The 25,340-nt window shown below is 37.4% G+C and overlaps 1 protein-coding gene across 1 annotated transcript; it reads left to right on the forward strand.

Annotated features, from left to right (window-relative positions):
• The first annotated feature begins 1,111 nt into the window (after positions 1–1,111).
• On the forward strand, positions 1,112–20,158 carry LOC310726778 (desmoglein-2-like protein). Its single transcript, XM_083542654.1, has 14 exons — positions 1,112–1,203; positions 1,301–1,426; positions 5,821–5,967; positions 7,040–7,181; positions 7,742–7,908; positions 9,511–9,660; positions 9,871–10,056; positions 11,754–12,019; positions 12,739–12,875; positions 13,557–13,778; positions 13,857–14,087; positions 16,317–16,438; positions 17,751–18,011; positions 18,135–20,158. Exons 1-14 carry the CDS (start codon positions 1,153–1,155, stop codon positions 19,002–19,004), a joined length of 3,078 nt encoding a protein of 1,025 aa, XP_083398780.1. The 5' UTR covers positions 1,112–1,152; the 3' UTR covers positions 19,005–20,158.
• The last annotated feature ends 5,182 nt before the right edge of the window (positions 20,159–25,340 follow it).

Genomic DNA, 25,340 nt, shown 5'->3' on the forward strand with positions numbered 1-25,340 from the left:
TAAACTGCTAGTTTGTTGACTTACAACAACTTCTAATGTCAACAGTGAGGATCGATATAAAACATTAAAAGTTTATAATGCACAGTGTGTCCCGTTTGATTCAAGAGGTTTCCTTCGTTCCTATCCTGTGGCGAAAACAAATGCAGTTGCAGATAACAAATAGGTCTTTATTTTACAATATGCAGGTAGCACACAGTCCAGAAAAATGGACAAAACCAGTGGTTTAAAACATTGGCAAATAGAACAGATTAGGAAAAACAATCTCAAAACCACACGATATTGAATTCAATTGAATTAAATTTTATCATTTTTCCCGAGCAGGGACATGTTTGTGCCTGTATGTTTATACCTCAAAAGCAAACCAGTGTTGATATGGGCAAGGAAAAAAATCCCTGAGATGGTATGAGGAAGAAACCTTTAGAGGAATCAGACTCAAGCCACCTAGTCGTCACCCGCTCTCCCAGCTGTGAGGGCTTTAATAGACACAGGTTCACACAAACCAGGACACTTGAAGATATAGAAAATACAGTCCTGAATACAACAGCATACTTTTTCCCGAGCAGAGACATGTTTGTGCCTGTATGTTTATACCTCAAAAGCAAACCAGTGTTGATATGGCCAAGGGAAAAAATCCCTGAGATGGTATGAGGAAGAAACCTTTAGAGGAATCAGACTCAAGCCACCTAGTCGTCACCCGCTCTCCCAGCTGTGAGGGCTATAATAGACACAGGTTCACACAAACCAGGACACTTGAAGATATAGAAAATACAGTCCTGAATACAACAGCATACTTTGCACTATTTTAGTTTCCTTGTCAAATACTGTTGAGCTTCTTTGCCATTTCTTCCCCCTAGAATAAGTTAAGAAAATATACATAAAAAAAGTAGAACCAAACTTTCAAATACTGGCAAGTAAAATCAATGCTAAATATTACATTATCGTATGTTAAAAAAAAAAATTTAGTAGTCCTCCGGGGTAGTTGATGTTTCCACAAGGAAAAAAACCCACTAACTTGCAGTGATCAATGGTGTGATGAAGCCACACCCAGGCTCCACCCACACTCAGGATGTAAAACAGAGAAGTCCATCTGCAGCACTCTCAGTAACACACTCACATTCAAACCTCCTGGTTATTTTGTGGATTACTGTTTTAATGGCACAATTTCTGACTTTTTGTTTTTTTATAACCATCTTTTGTTCGAAAGTAAGTATTTCACCTAACTCTGAGAGAAAAAGTGATTTATGTCTTTTTGTTAATTAGAATTGTGTAATGTTTCCTTCATTTAAAAATAAATGAACAGGTAATCACTGTTGAAGCAGTTGATAGAGAGATGCAGACACTCCATCGACAGAAAAGGGAATGGTTCATCCCTCCAGTGAAACTGATGGAGAATAAGGATTATACTAAAAAAACATATATTGCAAAGGTGAGTACAGTGTTTATATTGATTACCATCAATGGATGATCATCTCTATACAACATTGTTACATTTTTACTTCTCATGAAGGGCACAAAAAAGACATTGTAATCATTCATTCATTCATTTTCTCCCGCTTATCCGTAATTCCTGTTGCGGGGGCAGCAGTCCAAGCAGGCCCCCGCCTTCGACTGCTGCCCAATCCTCACAGCACCGTCCCTTACGGTCCCTCCTGCAGGTGGTGAGCCCACGGGAAGGCGGCCCCACGTCACTCCGACGTCAAGGACCTTGATATTTCCCTCGTAAGGGACCCCCGGAGCAAAAGAGGGTTAAGGGCCTTGCTCAAGGGCCCAAGAGTGGCGGCTTGGCGATACCGGGGCTTGAACCCCAGACCTTCCGATCGGCAACCCAGCGCCTTAACCGCTGGAGCCACCACTGTAATCATTGTGGCAAAAAAAAAAAAAAAAAAGATAATATAATATAATAATAATGCTATTACATATACTGTAGTTCCTAAAGTAGTACCACAGTCTCAGTATTGACTTTAAATTACATATAAAGTGGATATATCACCCATTTTTCAAATTCCTGGTTGAATTTTAAACACTACCAAACATTAAATGCTTCTAACAAGGATTAAGGATTGTGTTTATGCCACTATAATCGTCTGGTTACTACCGTGTTTGATTATTATTAATGCTAAGCATAAGCTGAACCCGACAAAGAGTCGGTCAAACAGTAGCCAACTTATTTTCAGTTTAATGACATTTAGTCAGCTTATGAAGAATACCTGAGGACAAGAACATCAAGGAAGTTGAATTCAGATTAAATTTAGAATTTATTTATTATTTTGACTTTGACACCACTATCAAGTTTTGTTTCAAAATGGTTGAATTGGAAGTCAAAAACTACATCGCTTTATTATAATTGAAGAAATTTCTTTCATTTTCTTTACTATAATCAGTTATAAATACATATCATAGTGGCAATGTTTGTTGAATGTTTTGTCCTTAATTGGCACCAATACATGATTTTAGATTAGTGTACTTTATGTCTATAGTATATAGCAGATATAAACTACTAAACTACAGTGATCTTTGATTTGGTCCACCATGCCATGTGAGACGTGGAAACTATAGGGGAAACATACCATTGCCACAGAACTTGTTTCACTGACCTCTGTTAAATAATAAGTATGAATATTAAAAACATTGCTGTATTGAAGTTTTGGCAAGTTACTGTGCCATATTAGTTTATCACAAGTTCTAGTTCCTGTCACAGACACTGAGCTTCATTGATCTGATTATGTTTTTGGAAATCATTCACAGTAGTATTAACAGATTGGATTAGTCTTTGAAAAAATTTACCAGATGTCTGCTAAATTGGACATGCTGTATAAGAAATAAGAAGCATACAATGGATCGTTTTTATCGATAAATGTGGGCTGGTTAAGTCTCAACAAGAAAATTTATGTCTAAATTAAATTAAATGTATGTCTTACAAATTGAAAATTCCAAAGAATAGACACCTCGAGCATTCCTAGCAGGTCAAGTAGAACAGTTTAGTTTTATTTTGCAATGTTTTTCAGTACCGTGTTAATGCATCACTGAGTTTCGCTTTAGTCCAGGCCGAAGATAAGAGCGATAACATTATAAGAATAACCCGAAAATTATGTTCACAGATTGTTTTTTTCTCCTTAATCATCTCAGAGGCATCTTTTTTTTTTAAACACTACAAGATTTTGTCAGAATAAAACAACTGATTTTATCAGAGCCATTACCAATGTACCTGAATAAAAAAGTTCTCAGGAATCAAATGAGCAACAGAAATGATGTCTCATTGGTTAACTATTTTATGATTTACATGAGGAAAAAAGTCACAAAGAGCAAATTGTATACATTTCTATATTAAACTAAGATATAATATTTTAACTTGTAATAACTTTTTTTAGTTAGCTTTTTAGTTGTTGTGTATTTACCAGTAAAAAAAAGCTGCCAGTTTTGATCAAATTCAACACGAGTACTAATAATAGGCAACTACAGGATGCTTATTTATCTAAAATGTGAAATTTTAGTGTCCCCTTTGTAATGTCCCCTTTGTTCATAAATCAGGAATATTCTTGCAAAAAAATAATAAAATATGACTTTTCTGGCTGGACATGCTTAATGGTATCTATTAAGTGTTATTCTTTCTCTAACTCATAGCAGCTTAATGAATAGAGAATCCTACAAACCCGATTCCAAAAAAGTTGCGACACTGTGCAAATAAAAACAGAATGCAATGCTGTGGAAGTTTCAAATTTCAATATGTTATTCACAATACAAAATAGATGACATATCAAATGTTTAAACTGAGAAAATGTATCATTTTAAGGGAAAAATAACTTGATTTAAAATTTCATGGCATCAACACATCTTAAAAAAGTTGGGACAAGTTGCTCAAGTTTAGGAATAGGAATGTTGTCCCATTCTTGTCTAATACAGGCTTCTAGTTGCTCAACTGTCTTAGGTCTTCTTTGTCGAATCTTCCTCTTTATGATGCGCCAAATGTTTTTTATGGGTGAAAGATCTGGACTGCAGGCTGGCTATTTCAGTACCTGGATCCTTCTTCTACGCAGCCATGATGTTGTAATTGATGCAGTATGTGGTCTGGTATTGTCATGTTGGAAAATGCAAGGTCTTCCCTGAAAGAGACGACGTCTGGATGGGAGCATATGTTGTTCTAGAACTTGGATATACCTTTCAGCATTGATAGTGCCTTTCCAGATGTGTAAGCTGCCCATGCCACACTTACTCATGCAACCCCATACCATCAGAGATGCAGGCTTCTGAACTGAGCGCTGATAACAACTTGGGTTGTCCTTGTCCTCTTTAGTCTGGATGACATGGCGTCCCAGTTTTCCAAGAAACAATTCAAATTTTAACTCATCTGACCACAGAACAGTTTTCCACTTCACCACAGTCCATTTTAAATGAGCCTTGGTCCAGAGAAAACGCCTGCGCTTCTGGATCATGTTAAAATATGGCTTCTTTTTTGACCTATAGAGTTTTAGCCGGCAACGGCGAATGGCACGGTGGATTGTGTTCACCGACAATGTTTTCTGAGAGTATTCCTGAGCCCATGTTGTGATTTCCATTACAGTAGCATTCCTGTATGTAACACAGTGCCGTCTAAGGGCCCGAAGATCACGGTCATCCAGAAATTGTTCCAGATTCTCTGAATCTTTGGATGATATTATGCATTGTAGATAATGATAACTTTAAACTAAATTTTTCTCTGAGAAACTCCTTTCTGATATTGCTCCACTATTTTTCGCCGCAGCATTGGGGGAATTGGTGATCCTCTGCCCATCTTGACTTTTGAGAGACACTGCCACTCTGAGAGGCTCTTTTTTATACCCAATCATGTCGCCAATTAAATTGCAAATTGGTCCTCCAGCTGTTCCTTATGTGTACATTTAACTTTTCCAACCTCTTATTGCTATCTGTCCCAACTTTTTTGGAATGTGTAGCTCTCATGAAATCCAAAATAAGCCAATATTTGGCATGACATTTCATAATGTCTCACTTTCAACATTTGATACGTTATCTATATTCTATTGTGAATAAAATATACGTTTATGAGATTTGTAAATTATTGCATTCCTTTTTTATTCACAATTTGTACAGTGTCCCTAATGTTTTGGAATTGGGTTTGTATAACTAGAGAACAAATATTGCTTCACTGGCTGAAGTATTTATCAGAGCACTACTGTAGCTGGTTAAAATATATACAGTTAGCTATATAGTTTGGCTTGCACTTTAAATGGCCTAATGTTATACGTATTTCAAGGTAGCTCTTGAAATCTAATAGTAAATGTCTTTGGAATATAACATTAGTACAAGGTAAAATATGTAATTCAATGACATAAATAAACAATGACCAAAAGATTTTCATATATAGTCATTTTTTTCACAATGAAATTGTTCAGAAAGCAAAAATAATAATAAACCCTTTATAATTCAGTCATATGATGGTCTGGGGTTCAAGTCCTATTATTGCTGTAGTGGTACTGTATCAGGGCTGATCCCAGCTTCCAGGGGTCAACCAAAGGAATTTCAATCTGCTGTTATGTACATGTTTGGATGCAATTTTGAATTTTTGGTGTAATTTTTTTAAGTCAAGTTCAATATTCTTTTTGGAGAGATTCTTCCATTTAATGTGCTTACAGAGGCCTCACATCATGTACCTTTCCATTTGGACATAATCTTTCTGACACTAGGATAATACATTTAGGAAGAATTTTTTTGCCACTGGCCTTATAACCCCTGATAAATAAGCAGCAATAATTGTCCTTTTTTTTTTTGCCTAATGTATACATACAATTGCTGTACTGAAGTTTAATTATACGTGTCTTATTTTAGATTCGTTCAGATGAAGAGACCAGGATGAATATTGAATATTCGCTATTAGGAGATGCAGTGGACGAAGGATTATTCAGCGTAAACAAAAAGAACGGACATGTCAAGATCCATGGCATCTTAAACAGAGAGGAAAATGCTGTTTATAATGTAAGTGTATTCTATGTATGGCTGTGAGCAACATCACCCACAATTATGACCAGTTTCTGAGAAAGTTAGTGATTGCAGTGAGGTTTATTGATTTACTAAAAGCACTGGCCTCTTTACACCTCCAGGACCCCCCCGTTTAATCTGAACCTTGGGCTACTATCTGTGTGGAAATGTGCACGTTTTTCACATCCCTTTTCCCACCTTGTTCCTTCCACTTCACGAAGACATGCTGTTAGACAGTTCTGCACTGTTAAGTTCCCCGAAGTGTGATTAAGATGATATGTGGAGTATGTCTGTTCACGTCCTGCATTCCTGAGATCTCTGCATCCACTCTAAATTTCCACTGAGGATGAATGAATAAATAAACTAATAAACAAAAAGAAAAATTTAATATTAAAAAGAAAACCTGTGCGTTCCTATATACTTACTATAATCATTACACTAACCATCCATTGTTTGTGGGTTGGAGGAAATGGAAAACCTGGAGGTAATTTATACAGATATGGGAAAAACATGCAAAAGTCCACACAGACAGTAAACTGAGCTGAGGTGTGAAGGGTACTACCATACCACCTGGTTAAAATGATGCTATGTTTTTAAGCTATACTGTGGTTGATAAACCTGAAATAATGACTAAACTACCTGAAAGTGCACATGATAACTATCATTTTATTTAGTGCTCATATTATTAAGGTTATTAAAACATAATATAAAATAATTAGTTTGGTAGACTGGATTGGTTTATGGAAGTGGTGAGGGAAGAGGCAAATGTAGAGTACAGGGGGGTATGGAGAAATATGATCTGCTGTGGAGACCCCTAATGGGTGCAGCTGAAAGAAGAAGAAGAAGAAGAAGTTTGGTAGACTGAATTAAGCTACTATAGAGCAAATAGTGCCCACAAAACCCTCATTTGCATGATTTCCAGAGTTATACTTATGAACTCGTGAAATTGCGTCTGATACACTTCTGACAAATGCTGATTCTGGATGTTTTGCATTATACATTTTTAGAATTCGAATGCAATATGGTTTGACGCGGTGTAGACAGATATTGACTATGTGTGTTCATTCAGCTCAAAGGGAGAGCTACATTCCCAGATGGATCGTGTGCTGAAACGGACCTCAATTTGAAAGTCGTAGTTGAAGACCAGAATGACTGTGCCCCTGTGTTTGAGATTCAAATGGTTGGATTTGTCGACGAGCTCAGTGAAAAAGGTAAAAAATTTTTACCTTTTCCAAAATGGAGCAAATTTACTATTAGCTTCTCCAAGTTCATTATTTCTTTATAACAATGTATTATTTCATCTTATAACACAGATATTGCGAACAATTATTATTATTATTATTATTATTATTTTTATTATTATTATTATTATTATTGTTATTATTATTATCTAATAGTGACACGACATGTCCTTCAGTTTAAGCTTTATACTTTCATTAAATGTTGTGGAACATCTCCAAAGACATGCTCCAGTTCCTGTTATCACTTAATATAAACATCAGCCCTCCCTCTTCTGAAGACAAAAGACTCACAATCTGTTTTATTGTTTTATTTTATTGTTTTATTTCAATTTTGTCCAGGCAGCTACAAATTATAGAAAGAATTTTCAGTGTCATGAATGGCCATGTCTGTAATATCTCGGAGAAAAAAATCTTAATGTCGTCCATCACGACATTAATATTACGTCATTAGATTTTGTATTGTGATTTTATCGATCCAATTGATGAATCGTGATACGCTTCAGTTGAATTGTTAACACTCTGTCTTTCAGACACCTACGTAATTGTCGTCACAGCCTCTGATGCAGATGACAACACAACAGCTAATGCAAAGATTGCCTACCGAATTATACAGCAGGAGCCCGTTGGAGAGATGATGTTCAACATCCACAGATCATCGGGTGAAATTAAAGTCAGAATGAACACTCTGGACCGTGAGGTAAGAGCATCGATAATAAATAAATGCAGAAATCACACTCGCATAACAGTCTTGTTGAAAGTGCAAAATTTTAGAAAGAAAAAAATAAGCATCAAATACAAGTTTTGTTCGAGAAGTTTAATATACATTGCTTTTTATATCTGTCGTATATAGTTTTATTTCCACCTTTATTTACCTGGATTACGTTTTGGACACAAGGTGAGGAAGGTGTGATTGAGATGGTTTGGACATGTGCAGAGGAGGGACATATCAGTAGGAGAATGCTGAGGATGGAGCCACCAGGAAGGAGGAAAAGAGGAAGACAAAGAAGGAGGTTTATGGATGTGGTGAGGGAAGACATACATGTGGTTGGGGTGAAAGAGATGTAGAGGACAGAGAAGGATGATCCGCTGTGGCGACCCCTAATGGGAGAAGCCTAAAGAAGAAGAAGAAGAAGAAGAAGAAGAAGAAGAAGAAGAAGAAGAAGAAAAAGATTTACCTGGATTAAGAAAAATTTTTTAAAATTGTTCGGCTTTATCTCATACTAACGTGAGGGTATGAGTGAAATCTAACTTTAAACTTTCAAAGTTATTTTATTATATGACAAAAATAAAGTATTAAGCAACCTGTGCATTTAACACCTACTACCACAGCCCATTTGCAAACTTAGATAAAAAGATTTTTATGCATATTGAAAAACACTGTGAGAAATCTGTGGCACACCTCCATACACAATATCTCAACATCTTCCAGGGAACTGTTTTTTTGGGGGGTTGTTCAGCTTCACACCACAAGATTCACAGGTGACTAGAATGAACATGTCAGAAACTTGATTCTGCCATCATTAAAGCATTATTGTTTGGATATAGGATAGGATAGTTCAGTTGGTAGCTTAGTTGGTAGCTCATGGGCAACAGTGGTAAACAGTGGTATGAGCTCACAGTTTACGTGGTAACTGTGTATCATTGCCTTGCTTGGAGATCATGATTCGGGTTTCGGCAGTTGCAGCCAGATTTTTATTGAAAATTTTCATGGCTCCTATTAGTTTAACTGCATAAGTAATTGCAATTAGGTTCATTTCAATATAACTAATTCTCATTTTTGACTTCAAGCAAACTTTTGTCTCATCTGATCATACAACTCGCTTTCAGAAGCAATGTCTGTGCCCTTTGACTTCTAGGTAGTAGTACTTTTTTTAGTTCTTCTTGTATATCTTCCAAATTGGTTTATTTTTGCATAAAGTTGGTATATAATTGTAGCTTTGGACCTAAAAGTATTATCAATGCACTGTTCCTTCAGCTCAACACCTTCAGGTTCCTTATGCTGATAGATTTTATGCTAAATGTTTCACATAGAACTAGAAATACCCAGTGTGTATTACTCACACAGCCAGAGGAAATGTTGTAGACAGTCCTTTAAATGCCCTTTTCTGTTGGAGAAATCCATGTTCTCCCAAAAGCATTATAATCCTGAATCACATCCTCAAGGCTGTACAGAAGTTCTACTGATTCACTGATATTTTTGAATTGAGTATTTAAACAAAACAGAAGTCAAAATCATATTTTATATTGTTAATATTTACAGGCTATCTATTTTATTTTTCTGTTTTCTGTTTTTGCAAAGAAACAAGAAACGTACAAACTGATCATCATTGGTACAGACATGGATGGATATAATTCTGATCCTCAAAACAGACCATTGACAGGAACAGGAACTGTAACCATCAACATTCGTGATGTTAATGACAACGTACCTGAATTAGAGAAGAGCTCTGTAAGTGATTTTTTTCCTATGAATTCATATGTGTCATGACTATTAGCAAAAAAATTAATAAAATTTACATGCAGCTATTGACAGCAACTTTCATTCATTGAATATAAGCATCCTGGCACAAGCATTTGTAGCACAGCAATGTTTCAACCGTTCACACGGAAATAAATGGTTGAATCCTTCTTCTCACCATTCGCGTTTGGTGTTTTGCAGTACAACTGTACTGTTAAAGAGACTATCAGGAATGTGGAAGCGATTCGGCTTAAGGCCACAGACAAGGATAAGCCCTACACGGAAAACTGGGAGGCTGTGTACACAATCATCTCAGGAAATAAGAATGGTTACTTTAACATCACCACCGACCCCAAAACTAATGAGGGAATCCTGATAGTCACTAAGGTAAGATAAGTAGACAATTTACACCAGTGGCAGAACTGATGAACACACTGTCCATCCTTAAAAACCTTTTTTCACATGACAGTCCTAAGTGAATCTAAAACTGGAAATACTGGAGGTATTTATTGCAGTTATTAAAGACTGAAATGTTGCTGGAACTGAAGGTTTAATGACATAATAATCTTTATTTGTACAAGTATTCTGTCATTTTGGCTAAATTTGGTGAGCATAGAATGTGTTAGATTATCTCTGATTTTCTTTTGCAATAATTAAACCCTTTAACTATAAAAAAAAAAAGTTATACAATTCTGACCCTTTCTGTATATATTTTCTTAATGTACACATTTCAAATATAAGGCTCATTACTTAAATGTATATACAATAACCCAGCCATTATGGTTGCGCAAAGCCAGTGTTCACTAAATCCCATATCCGGATAATGGGGAGGGTTGTGTTAGGAAGGGCATCCAGTGTAAAACATGGTAAATCAAATATGTGGATTACAAACTTAAATTCCAGAAAGACAGCAGGGAAAAGAGAAGCATTGAAGTGTGGAGGTTAGGATCAGAAACAAAATTCTGAGGTTTGAGCCACCAGGCAGGAGGAGGAGGAAGGCCAAAGAAAAGGTTTATGGATGTGGTGAAGGAAGACATGCAGGTGGTTTTCAGTAGTGAGTGAAGATTATGTGGTGGTAACAACGTCACCTGGCGTTGTGTTAGCATATTGGTCGTATTTCCACTCACGTACTGTACAGCTGCCTTACAAAGCAGACGCACTGTTATCGTGCTATCTACGACTCGCTCTCCTTTACTGCCGTACCCAAAAATGTATCACACTACGGATTTAAAACAAGTCTTCGAGCTTTTCCTGATGTGATAGTTAACATTGAATTATCACACGTGCCCCCTTCTGGGAGCCTGTGACTGAGTGTATTTTTGGGAGTACACAAACCAAACCGTGACGCCTGTACCATGAACCTGTACCATGATGGTTCGGGACGAATACATGTATCGTTACACCCCTAATATATAAGTATATTTATATATTTATATACATATATTTTATATATATGTATTTTTCCTATAATTGTATATACTTTATAGACAAAAGTTTTTGTAGGTGAGTTGAGGAGGCCTGGGGTGCAGTCAGCATTATAGTTCAGCCCAAAGGTTCAGTAGGGTTCAGTAGGGTTGAGGCCTGAGGTCTAAAGCAGGTGTGCCACTGCTCCACTGCAACCCATGTAAGGCATATCTTCTTGGATCTGACTTTTGTGCATAGGGGTATTGTCATGCTGGAACAGGGTCAGGTCTCATAGTTCAAATGAAGGGAAAACGTAATGCTACTGCATTAAGGGAAATCCTTCACAACTGTCTGCCTCCAACTTTAATTTCATTGTGATTTTTAATCTATAACGTGAAATAAAAGTCAAAATATTTTAACATTATATTGTCAAAGAATAAGGCCAATTTATAAAAGTTATCATAGTGTGTTTATATAAAATTAATTGAATTCTCACTTTTTACTGATTAATTTATAAAAATTCTGCCTTGATACTGTGGAGTGTGACCTTATTTGACCATTAAAATTTGCCATAACTGTTAGCATTAAACTACATACAAAGTGCAAAACCACAAATCATGACTAAATCTACTCATCACAATGTCAGCCAATACCTATAGCATTTATTTCTCTACTAAAAGGAGCTGGACTATGAGACCATGAAAAAGATCGACCTGGTAGTGGTGGTCAACAACAAGGCACCTTATCACAAATCAGTGGTTCTTGGCAAGCAGAAGACCTACCCCATTAAGATCAAAGTGTTGAACGAGCTTGAAGCACCTTTTTTCCAACATCCGGTGAAAGTCATCTCCATCCCTGAAAACCGCACCACTATTGACCTGAAGAAGGTCATCGTCACATTCACAGCCACGGACAGTGATACGCTGTTAACTGCCACTGATGTCAGGTGAGAAATATCAACTCAAATTTCTGGAAAGTGTTAAATACATGCAAATATAGGTATCTTTAAAATTCTTACATGACCTACTAAAAGCAATATATAAAACATTAGCATATCCTTTATTGATCTCCAATGGAATTGATGGGAATGGTGGAATTTATCAATGAAAATGTAAAGACTTCATTTTGGTTCAGTTGTTAAAAGCTCTGGTTTACAGATCAGAAGGTATGAACTGTATATTAATCTACTGTATGTGATAAATGATTCTTCTTCTTCTTTAGCTTCTTCTTTTCATTGACATTTATGTAACCATTTGTTACTATTACGGGTTTATCAAGGAAATAAAAAAACCCCAAATCATAAATATCTACTCAGACACTGATAAGAGAGCTGATGTTCTTTCTCCCTTTACTTGAACTAAGAGACCCAAACCTGTTCCAGCATAATAATACCCTTGTTCAAAAAGCCAATTTAATGAAGATCTGCTATAGTGGCCTGCTATAAAGCTCTGACCTCAATCTTACTAAGATGAATTGGAATGCTGCCTTCACACCAGGCCTCACCTACATCAGTATCTGACTTTTACTAACACCCTTGTGGCTGTACAAGCACAAATCTCCACAAACGCACTTCAAAATCTAGTGGACCATCTTCCCAGAAGAGTAGAGGATAATAATAATGATCAAAATTATTATTATTAATCCTTATTTTATTTTTTTTTGTAGGTATTTAAAAGGAGAAGATGTGAACAATTTGGTGAGCATTAATGAGCAAACAGCTGAGGTCAGACTGAACAAATATCCAGAACACAAGTTCTTGAAAAATGGAGAATACACCGCCAAAATCGTATGTATCACCAATGGTAAGTTCAGAATGTGTAACATGGAATCAAGTTATATAGATAACTGGATCGGGTGACTATAACTATACAAATGAAATATACAAAGAATTAACAAATGATGATTTTGTTAGTATTATTGAATTTATTAGTAAATGATATTGTTATTCTACTTCAAGTGACAACACCAATAAGCAGTTACCGAGAAAACTTTCCATCCTGATCATACAGCTCTTTTTCTGCTAGTCACAATGTTCTGAAACTGGAGACTCCTTCCATACATTTAAAATGTCTCCTTACAAATAACTTTAACATACAAGTTAATATATATTTTCCCCAATTAAAAAACAATATCAAATATATTAATTATTAGATTTTGATTACTTCGATAATCATTTTAAGTCCCAATGTTGCTGTAGACTGGTCTCATTAATATCAATCTGAGAATGGCAGCTGCACTTCTGCAGGAGTTGCTCTTATTTAAAATGCATTAGCACTTTCTGCCATATCCGAACAGAGAATTCAACAAATTTCTGGGGGTTTTAATCATATATGGAGAGAATGCAATTATAATTATTATGCATAAAACATTAGTACATTATAACTACATTAGAAGGGAGATACATTAGAAACCTAGTTAATAATGTTTTAGATGTAATAATACTGTATATTGCCCTGTATTTCATGTTTCACACATATTCACAGATGTTTCACCAAAAACTGCAACTGGAACACTGGTAATTCAGGTGCAGGATTTTAAAAACCACTGTCCTATTCAGATCAGCCCACATGGAAAAATGTGTTATGGAGACAGTGTGGTGTACGTCACAGCCAAGGATGAGGGGAAATACACCAATGCAAACAGTTTTAAATACAAAATGGTTTCCAAGGGCACAAAAGAGAATTGGAGCTGTGAGAAGCACAATAGTTAAGTAAAAAGCTCTTTTCATGCAGTAAAACTAATATAATGAAACACTTAATTTAACACCTCATAATTGTTTACAGCAACAACAGTCATTTTGCACAGCCAGGAGATCCTGTGGCCAGGATACTACACAGTGGGAATTGTTGTACAAAATCGAGAGGAAAAGTCCTGTGAAGTTCAAAAGCTTCAGATAACCGTGTGCACATGCACTGAAGCAAAAGTGTGCCAATATGCGAGACAGTCTGGCACCAGTGCTGTGCTGGGAATAGGTGGAGTTCTGGTATTTCTGCTAGTAATCCTGCTTCTCTCTGGTAAGTACCATCATCTCAGCTTTTTTCATGTTCCTTTCAGTTCTGTGAATTTGCATTGAGTTTGATGATAAGATAAGATATACCTTTATTCGTCCCACAGTGGGGAAATCTCTCTGTTACAGCAGCAAAGAAAAAGAAATGTGCAAATATATAAAATAAATAATATGCAATGACAGGAAGGATGCAAGTGTTTTAGTAAACCAGAGGTTGGATTTAAAAATAGAAATACTGTAAGCACGACGACATCAAAGAGTAAGGTGGATATAGAGAGTCAAAAACTAGAACAAAACAGGTAGACGCAATTAGATAGCAAACCAATAAAAGGAGAAAACAGGCTTTTAAGAAGCGTAAGGCCACTACGTGCCCTCTTCCACCACTTTTTTTTATTTAGCTGCAACCTTGCAACCTCAGGGAGGCCACCTAAGTACTTGAACCCGCTGGTCCATGTGAGTTTGGCCATTGGGATTATTCATTATTATATTATGTGTCCTGTGTAGGTTCCTGTGTAGGTGGTCTAGTGGTTAGGATGCGGCGCTCTCACCGCTGCCGCCTGGATTCGATCCCCGGTCAGGGAACCAACCCCAGCCACTTTCAATGCCGGGCCCAAGCCCAGATAAATTGGGAGGGTTGCGTTAGGAAGGGCATCCAGCATAAAAACATATGCCAAATCAAACGTGCGGAGGATCCGCTGTGGCGACCCCTAACGGGAGAACCCAAAAGAAAGTTTTTATATTATGTGTCCTGTGTACCTCCTTCACCTGGGCTAATGCAGTCTTAGGATTTTCCTTAGGCAAAGTTATAGGTCAAAGCAATAACACCCTATCAAAATATAGATGCAAGCAGAAATTGAAGGACCCAGCACTGGACCTTTAACAAGTTGGCCCCTGTTTTGAAGTGCAATGCACAATGTTTAATGAAGAACAAAAGACTGGTGGGGAAACTGAGGTTATATAGCGTAAAGGCTGGTAAGTGCCAGGTGTAGATGATTAGTAGGTAGGAGAGCTGCTTGAAGTGATAGGTGGGTTAGGTGAAGGTCTGGCTGGTGGATCCCTGAAAGGCCATCGTTTACATTTATGGCATTTGGCAGATGTCCTTTTCCAGGGTGACTTACGTTTTATCTCATTCATACAACTGAGCAGTTTTGGCAGCTTGGTGTGGCCAGGAATTGAACTCAACCTCCAATTTTTTGGGGGGATACTACACTTGAGCTTTATCATGGGGCTGTATTTTGTGGACCTTCATAGTGTCTGCAGGGCATAGACAGTCATTCTTGTTATTGCTAGTGTCCTCTGGAAGTAATTTTTTATTTATTCCTACTTCCTTGTTTTAGCAGGAATGGAGACTACACCAGAATTCTGACCACTTTACATCCTTACTTTTATTAAAAACAAAAATTGGCAGAATCTACAAAAGACACTTCATCTTCCACTTTTTTTGCATTTGTGCACAGTGTTTATTCTCAGGCTAGTGAGCCCCATTTAGTCTTTTAGTGTAGATTGTGGGTTTCACTGCAGTAGGCTCACTTCCTTATCTAGGCCTAGTTCTACATCTCCTTGGTGTCTTTAATTATGTCTTGGGTCTGTGTACTCAAGAATGCTTTCTGGCATCTGGCTTATTGTAGATTATTCCAAGATGCCATTACTGCAGAGTGATTCCACTACATGTATTCATCATCTGTGATGATTCTGAAGATCACACATTCATATTCACTCTGGGTGGTGTCTTGAATTGCAGTGGTATCCACAATCCTTTAGGAGGAGGTGACTGGCCAACCTGAAGAACAACGTGGTTTAGGACTTACCTTCTCTTACCCACAGGTTCCTAGTTGAAAAAGATTTTGTGATAATAAAAATAGACATAGTCTACAAAATAGACATTAATGTGAAATGTGTTTGAAACACGGTTTGGAAATGTCTGTGTACTGTGTAAAAATATATTTATGTGTATATATATATATATATATATATATATATATATATATATATATATATATATATATATATATATATATATATTTGCAAACAATTAAAATGAAATATGGTGAGTCCATTGTCCATTGCATTTTTTTTTTAATATTGGAGTATAGAGTTCTACTGTTTTACTAATCAAAATTAGACAGAAAGCTATATTAGAGTAAGGGAAGTTAGTGGAAAAGGAGGATGTACTGTATGCTGTTTTAGTCAAGTTTTAACTGCCTGAAACAATAAAAGCTGTTCAATGATTTTGCAGCAATTCTGATGATTTTGCTGTTGTGCGACTGTCGAAGAGGTTTTAGGAAATTCCAGGCCTTTCCCTTTGAAGAAGAACAGCGACACATCATCTATCACATCGAAGGTCAAGGAGAAGATCAGGTAGTGTGTGTTATTACTTTATTTTAGGCTCTCAAGTAGAGCAGCTGTCTAAAAGCACTTCTTTTTCTGCAAGCAGTCTAGGTTGAGGTGGCTTGGCAAGAAAGCTAAACTTAGAACTACGCATATTCTTTTTAGTTTACGAAGAGTTTTTTTTCTGAAGGTTAAATTTATAGGCACAAATAAGAAAATGTATTTATTGATTTAGTGCTTTATTCTAGTCAGGACACCTATGGCTACCGAATTGTTTTTTATTGAATAGGTAAATGTTAATAAAGGGGCTAAAGTGGCTACTTGTGGTCTAAACTTTAATGAATTAACAAAATAGCATGGACAACAAAAGTAAAAACTATAACTGTTAAAGATTGCCTGCACCTTGAAATAAATAGCTTAAAAAATGTGCAATATAACTATTTTTCCTTTGATAAGAAAGTAAGAATGCAAAAATAGATCATTTCCAAACCTTTCAGCTTTAAGTGACATTCTGAACCCATAGAAATACATGAATTGGGACTGGTTTTTATATTATTATCTGAATGAAAGATTTTAGATTCAACTATATGTATTGCAGTGCTCCCTCTAGTCGTAACAACTAGTAATTGCATCAAGGGATCAACAAAAAAAGAAAAATATTGTGACCACCAAGTGAGCTGTGAATTACTCTTTTAAAAAAGGAAAAGATTTGAAAAGAATTTATAAATGTTAACACTATCAACTAAACATCTGGACACTTTTTTTTTTGTTCAAATTTCGAACTCCTTTTTACGGTATTTCTCCTTATTTTTCTAATGCCTTTGTGTAGCATTTTACCCTATTTTTCAAATGCCAATCAACAGGAAGTCATACAGGTTTTGGCACAGAGGATGGGCGGCAAATCACTCAAAAGATAGAAAGATAAATTATTTAAGATGGTGGATATACAATTTTAGGCAGATACATTAATTGTTATGTCTGTGTCTACGTTAGACCATTCGATGTGCTATACTACCTTTAGCATGTGTCTATGTTCAGCTCACAGGAGACCTTGCAATAAAGCTAAACAAATACAGGGCAAGTAGGTTGTATAAAGGACTTTGCATTCAGTTAAACCCAGCCACACTATCTGAGGGAAAGTTGCTGTGAGTGATGCAAGCTGCACCATGGTTAGCAGATTTCTGTTATCTCCCCAATGCCAAGGCCATCCATCACTGGGAGTCCAGGAACACACAACTGCCCTTGCTCTTGAAAGAACTGACTTTGTTGTTCTGGTTGTGTAAGAGTTGCTCAAATTCCACCAAAATAGTAAACTGCAGTGTTTTTCTTTCTGTTTCCTCAGGAACTAGAACTGATATCTCAGTTGCCTGTGAATGTAGCTGCTGGCAGCAGTAGGCAATGTACAGATGCATGTGAAGACTGGAGGAAATATGGATGGGAATCTCAAAAGGAATACATAAATAACCATTTGTTAATCAACCAATATGAGGGTGACTATGTTGATAAAAATGCAACTACTCTAAGTGGAGGACCTTTTGAACATGTTGGCACCCTCGCAGGCATGGCTCTGCCGCAAACTTTCTTTCACAACTACTATGAAAAGGTTGGTACGTTTTCACACCTAGAAGGAGAACAGAAACTCTATATAAGGGGACAACCACAAACATAGAATCCAAGATGGCGGGTGTGTATTAAAAGTGTTCTAATGTATTGTGTGTTGTTGCAGAAAACACTGGAGCTGATGATTCAGGAAGGTAGTACAGATGAGCTGCTGGTGTCTGACTATGAAACGTGTGGTTCAGTCACAAGCTCTACAGACTGTCTTGGCTGTTTATATGAAGAACACAATCTGGATTTCCTTGATGACCTCGGGCCGCAGTACAAGGTGCTTGCCGAGATTTGCTGTGGATCAGTCATCATACCTGAGGTCAGGTCCACTCATACACCTCCCAAAACAATCTCATCCAGTTCACAAGTTGGCATCAAAGTGGAAAGTGATGGTGGTGGTGTCCAGAGTGAGGTGATCTCTGTCTCTGCATCCAGTTCATCCACCACCACGGAAATCACATCTACAAATTATGGAGAGAATATTAACAGTGAAGGTGCAACAACAACAGCCAATGCAGGTCAAACCCTGCTTGTCCAGCAGCCTAATGTTTACCTTTCCTCTACCCCTATGTACATAATGGAGCAACAGCATCAACCCACATTGTATCTGGCCTCTGGTCCAATAATGGGTGAAAGAAACATGGCACTGGTGGAGAACGGGCATTCCAATATGACAATCACTCACCAGAACACCCTTCCCTGGCTGAGGCTGCAGCAAGCAAACGCCACAGTAGAGGTGGATCAGGGTATTGAAGGCACAGTGGTACAAGGGTTCTCAGGTCACCTTGAGACTCAAGGAGCTGCATCTGGTACCATTCATGTCATCAAAAACCAACTAATGCAAACTCAGACTGAGCTAGTGAAAGATCAAAGTGGAGAGATCATGGTTTTAGGAAACTCATCAGTCATCCCTAATTCCCTTTCATTAGCCCAGCAAGATGTGCCTCTCATTTTTGTACCAAATGGTATCACACACAATGAGATGTAGGTGAAAAGGTTTACAGTTTAAAGTCAAGCTTCACCTCCTAATGCACCCACAAACTCACACCCATTTCAAACACATGACGTATTTTCATGAATTTAGCCATCTGTCCATCTGTAGATCTGTGCAAAATATGCCTAGTTGCTTCTTCAGGACAATGTCAATTGATAAGTGCTATACAAATATACAAGACAGACAACACAAGACAGTGCAAGACAACACAAGACAGTGTAGGACAAATACCAAAACACAAAATAGCGCAGCCAGTAAACCTGCTGTATATTACACAGTGTGGTGTGTAAAAGAGTATTCCCATACATTTGTATGGGAATAGTATCTGTAAAACTTTTTTACATCTTTATTATAACTCTGGCCTCTGGATTACAACTGCAATTCCAAAAAAGTTTGGATGCTGGGCAAAATGTAAATAAAAAAAGAATGCAATTATTTGCAAAAGTTTTTTCTCTGCACATTTTTTCTAAATGAGCTTTGGCAGAGAGGATAGTGGCATTTCTGGATCATGTTCACACATGCCTTTTTCTTTGCATGATAGAGATTTAATCTGAATTTGTGGATGGTATGGCAAACTGTGTTCACAGATAATCATTTCTGGAAGTGTTAATAAGCCCAGTGATTTTATTACAGAATCATGACTGTTTTAAATGCAGTGCCACCTGGTGGCCAAAAGATCATGGGCATCCAATATTCATTTTTGTCCCTTGTACATTGTGTACAGAGATTTCTCCAGATTATTTGAACTTTCAAGTCTATTATATATTGTGGATGATGAGATATTCAACTGTTTTTGCAATTTAATGTTGAGGAAAATTATTCTGAAAATTGTTTAATAATTTGTAGGTACAGTTTTTCATAGATTGGTGAAGCTCTAGCCATCTTTACTTTTAAGAAACTCTGCCTCTCTAAGATACACTATACCCAGTCATCTTACTGACCTGTTGTCAATTAACCTAATTAGTTGTGAAATGTTTCTCCAACTGTTTAATTGTATTAACACTTTTTTTCCATACTTTTGTTGCCCTGTCCCAACTTTTTTTTTTTTTTTAAATACCTTCTTTGTTTGTGCATTTGAAACATTTCCTCAGTTTAAACATTTTTTGACATTTTACATTCTGTTCTGAATAAAATATGTGTTTACAAGATTTGCAAATCAGTGTTCAGTTTACACAGTGTCAACTCTTTTAGAGTTGGGGTTGTATATATACAAATTGGTCCCATTTTCTTTTATATGCATTGTTTTAATCCAGAGAACCTTGTTTGGTTGTTTGATACTATAATCAGCCTGTGGGATCAATGAATGGTTGTTTATTTGCACTTTGGATTTCTTTCTCCCGCTTTAGCTTTTGCCTATAAACAAAGAGTAAAATAATTAGAAGAATGCATTCAGTCGGTCAGAAAAAAGTTATTGATTTGATCAAGAAAGCAGAAACATGAAAACAGCTTTTATTTTGTTTTAAGTTGTTGCAATACATTTGCGAAACTCTATTATTCTATTAAACTGAACAAAAAAAATGTTGCACATATGCTAGGCTGTTTGTTGAAAGACATAATGAGCATTTAATAATTAATTAGGAATCTGTTTGTACTGCAGTGTGTTTGAATATTCTACAACAGGGGTCACCAAACTTTTTGACACAGAGCTACTTCTTGAGTACCGACTAATGTGAATGTGGGCTACCAGTTTGACACACACTTCTGAAATAACAAATTTGCTCAATTTACCTTTAATTATATGTTATTATTAATAATTAATATTTATCTACATCAGGGTGTCAAACTCAATTGCACAGAAGGCCAAAACTCAAAGCACACTTTAGGGCACGGGCCGAATAGGATAAACATTTATTGAACACATTTAAACAATGTTTTTTAAACATAAATATGAAAAAAAAAAAAACAGACAGGAATATTATTCCAGAATAAATAAACTTAAAATTTTAATTACTTAAAATATTTTGCTCTCCATAAAAATATCTCCAGTCAAACACCAGACGTCTCACAGCTTCATCATGTAGCTCTTCAGAAACTCTCCCTCAGTAAATAACCGGCTGATGTGACTCTGATTTCTCCTCTGTTTTCACACCAGCTTCACTTTGTGATTTTGCTGTGGTGAAAAACATCTGCTGAAATGTCAGATTCTTCTTTAACTCTTCTCCTTTCTGGATCTTCTGCTCTGCATTCAGGTTTTTCAGCTTCTCCTGATGTTTTGTCTCGTAGTTCCGTCTGAGATTCAATTCCTTAATTACAGTCACATTCACTCCACTAATAAGACACACGTGTTTACCAGCAGTGTCAGTAAACATCTACTCAGAATCCCATCGGTTTTGAAAGGCTCTGTTTTTAGAATCAACTTTTCTCTTCACCACTGTGAGGCGCTGTTTCACAATAACTGTACAATAGGGTTAAATACATCAACAGAAGCTCGATTTGATTGACGCTGGAATGTTCCCAGGTAGTCTAGAGTTCGGTAAGGCAGCTGAAGCGCTGCATTATGGAAACTGTAGTTTGTGTTTATCAGCGCTTCATATCGCCGGGACATTAATAACAATAATAATAGATCTTTATAAAATCATCTCGCGGGCCGGATATAATTATACGTCGGGTTGGATTTGGCCCGCGGGCCTTGAGTTTGACACCCCTAATCTATGTAAAGACACTGATCATGTTAATGATTTCTCTCAATAATTATCAACAATGATTTAACAAGGTAGGTAACAGCTACTTTTAGAAAAGGCTCGCGGGCAACTCGTGCTCCTTGCGGGCAACACGTTGGTGACCCCTGTTCTAGAATCTTCTTCTTCTCCTTTTAGTTGCTCCCATTAGGGGGCGCCACAGCAGATTATACGTCTTCATACCCCCCTGTTCTCTACATCTACCTCTTTAAAACCAACTACCTGCATGTCTTCCCTGAACACATCCAAAAAACTCCTCTTTGGACTTCCTGGTGGCTCCATCCTCAGCATTCTCCTACCGATATACCCCATGTCCCTCCTCTGCATATGTCCAAACCATCTCAATCTCGCCTCCCTTACATCGTCTACAAAATGACCTACATGCACTGTCCCTCTAATAGACTCATTTCTAATCCTGTCCATCGTCATCACTCGCAAATAAAATCTCAGCTTCTTCAGCTCTGCTACCTTCAGCTCCACCTCCTGTCTTTTACTCAATGCCACTGTCTCTAAACCATAAAACATTGCAGGTCTCACCACAGTCCTAAAAACTTTCCCTTCTTGTTGATACCCTTTTATCACAAATGACTCCTGCCACTCTTTTCCACCCACTCCACCCTGCCTGCACTCTTTCCAGACTCCTGTCTGACCTCGTCTGTCAATCTGTCCATCACCACTGCAAACAGGAAAGGACTCAGAGTTGATCCTTGATGCAGTTCCACCTCCAACTTGGACCAGTCTGTCATACTACTGCACATTTCTGTACAGTATTCTCACACTGTCCTCATACATGTCCTGAACCACCTCACATACTTCTCTCCCACACCTGACTTCCTCATACAATACCACAACTCCTCTCTTGTCGTACGCTTTCTCTAAATCCACAAACACACAATGCAACTCCTTCTGACCTTCTCTATACTTCTCCGTCAACATTCTCAAAGCAAATATTGCAACTGTAGTGTTCTTCCTCAGCCTGAAATCATACTGTTGCTCATGGATGGTCACCTGTTCTCCCAGGCTGACTTTCACTACTCTTTCCCATAACTTCTTGGTGTGATTGATCAAATTCTCTCTCTTTCTGCTTACTAATCCTATTCACTTTCTGCATTTTCATCTCCACATCATCCACCAATCTCTCTCATTTTCTTCATTCATCAGCTGCTCAAAATACCTGCCTACTTTTCTCATCACTCTGTCGATCCCAATTCTGTTTTGCCAACCTCTTTCTCCTTATGCTCTCTTGCACTTCCTCATTCCACCACCATGTCTCTTTGTCTTCCTTTCTATTACCAGATGTCACACCAAGTACCTTTCTAGCTGTCTCCCTTATCACTTCTGCAGTAGTTGCCCAATCATCCAGCATCTCTTCACCACCACCGAGCTCCTGTCTGACCTCTTCCCTGAACCTCACTACACTCTTCCTCCTTCAGCTTCCACCATCTTATTCTTCTTTCAGTCCTCACTCTTCTCCTCTTCTTCATCTTCGAAACTATCCTACAGACCACCATCTGATGATGTCTAGCTACACTGTCCCCTGCCAACACCTTACAGTCTCCAATCTACTCCAGATTGCATCTCCTACTTAGAATATAGACCACCTGTGTGCACCTTCCCCCACTCTTATATGTCACCCTATGCTCCTTCTTCTTCTTAAAATAAGTGTTCACCACTGCCATTTCCATCCTTTTAGCAAATCTACCAACATCTGCCCTTCCACATTCCTCTCCTTAAAACCATACCTACCATCACCTCCTCATCACCTCCGTTCCCTTCACCTACATGGCCAAAAGTTACAAACGTTTGTGATTATCTCCTAATTTTCTGGGCCATTTTATCCAATTAACTACAAATGTGGCTTATTCGAGATTTTTTACATAATTATGTGTTGTTGTTTTTTTTATTGTAGATCCTGATCACACTCTCTGTCTATCTTGTGAAAAGGGCATACATCAATCCCACCACCAAAAATAACATTTGATACTTATTTTAAACCGCAATAATAATAGTGTGAGATGAAGGGACTTGTGAAAGTGAGAAAAAAAAAAGTGGAGGTGAATATTTAAAGAATCTGATTAAATGCTTTCAGAGTTTTTTTTAATCGCAGCTTCAATAAAAAAATATCTCCTAAAATATTTCTGTCACCATGGCTAAAATAATCACTAAATTTGCACAATCTGTACCATGTGATTAAGATTACTAGCTTCACTCTTACTTTTAATCCCATATAGAAAAATTGCACACATTGTTTACACAAAAAAATGGTAATCAATACACTATATGCTCTACTACATTGTGGGGTGTAATTGTAGAGATTTGTGCTCATTCAGCTACAAGGTCTGAGTAAAGTCAGGTACTGATGTAGGGAAGGTGAGGAGGCCTGGGGGTGCAGTCAGCATTCACATTAATTCCATAGGAGTTCAAGGGGGTTAAGGTCAGAGCTTTATAGCAGACCACTCAAGCAGCCCATGTAAGGCATATCTTCATGAGCACAAAGGCATTGTCATGCTGGAACAGATTTCGATCTCCTAGTTCAAGTGAAGGGAAAACTTCAAGCAACTGCATCCAGCGACATTGTTCTGCATTTTTTGTTATTATTTATATTTGATTGAAAATCAAATGCATGGCATTGCCGAATCACAGGTTCAATCCAGAGCTCAGCTCAATGTGTGTGTGTGTGTGGATTTTCACAAGTTCTCTCTTACATGTAGTAGGTTTTCTCTGGGCTCTCTGGAATTCTCCCACTGTCCACAACCCAGAACATGGATTGGTTAAGAATTTACACTTCGATGTAAATGAGCATGAGAATGTATACGCATGGTGTTCTGCTATGGACTAACAATGTTCTAACTCCTTGGTCCTGGATCTACTGAGCCCCAGAGTAGAATGAATGAAAGAAATGAGGATTGCTTGTCCATATGACAGTTTTTGAATGTCTTGAAATGTCACAACAGACATTGTCTCATAGCAGCTTTACAGAGTTTAACAGTTAAGATGAATGATGTGTGTTTATCCCTGATGAGCAGCCATGGTGACTGTGGAGATGTTATGAGGAAGAAACCTTGAGATGAACCAGACTCAAAAGGGAAACCCATCCTCATTTGGGTGATATCAAGACTGTGATTATAGACTTTAAAACAATACAGAACACTGGAGAGCGAGAACTAACATGAGCACAGGAATGTAAGATTATGAGTTATGTTCTTTCCTCAGTCTTTTACAGTCATTTGTGGTTATAAAACTAGGAGCTACTGAGCAACTCATAAAATTGCTCAACATTTGCGATCATCACAGATCCAACACCAGCTTCTTCATACCAGAGCCTTTAAACACTCAAGAAGGTCCAGTGTCCAAACTCCACGAGGTGGGATCCAATTGGCACTGGTACGTCTCTAGATAGGTGTCTCTTTTTAGCTGCTTTTGACTAAATAGATCAATAAATGTTTACGATGACATTTCTTGTGCTTTATTACATTTGTGGCATTTTTCTTGACACAGACCGACTTAAAGTTATCTCATTTATACAGCTGCGCAATTGAGCTTTAAGGGCCTCACTCAATTGCAGTTTGGTGTCGCTAGGATTTGAGCTCACAACCTTCTGATCCAAAGTTTACCATATTTTCTATTGAGCTACCTTTTCCCTAAAAGTAAA

Source organism: Silurus aristotelis (assembly GCF_946808225.1).
Source record: "Silurus aristotelis genome assembly, chromosome: 5".
NCBI classification, from domain to species: domain Eukaryota; kingdom Metazoa; phylum Chordata; class Actinopteri; order Siluriformes; family Siluridae; genus Silurus; species Silurus aristotelis.

Coding starts and splice junctions, on each gene's coding strand:
- LOC310726778 (XM_083542654.1), top strand. CDS start 1,153: ATGGCACAATTTCTGACTTTTTGTTTTTTTATAACCATCTTTTGTTCG. Junction 7,909..9,510: donor TGAACACTCTGGACCGTGAG/GTAAGAGCATCG, acceptor GTTTTTGCAAAG/AAACAAGAAACGTACAAACT. Junction 10,057..11,753: donor GAATCCTGATAGTCACTAAG/GTAAGATAAGTA, acceptor CTCTACTAAAAG/GAGCTGGACTATGAGACCAT.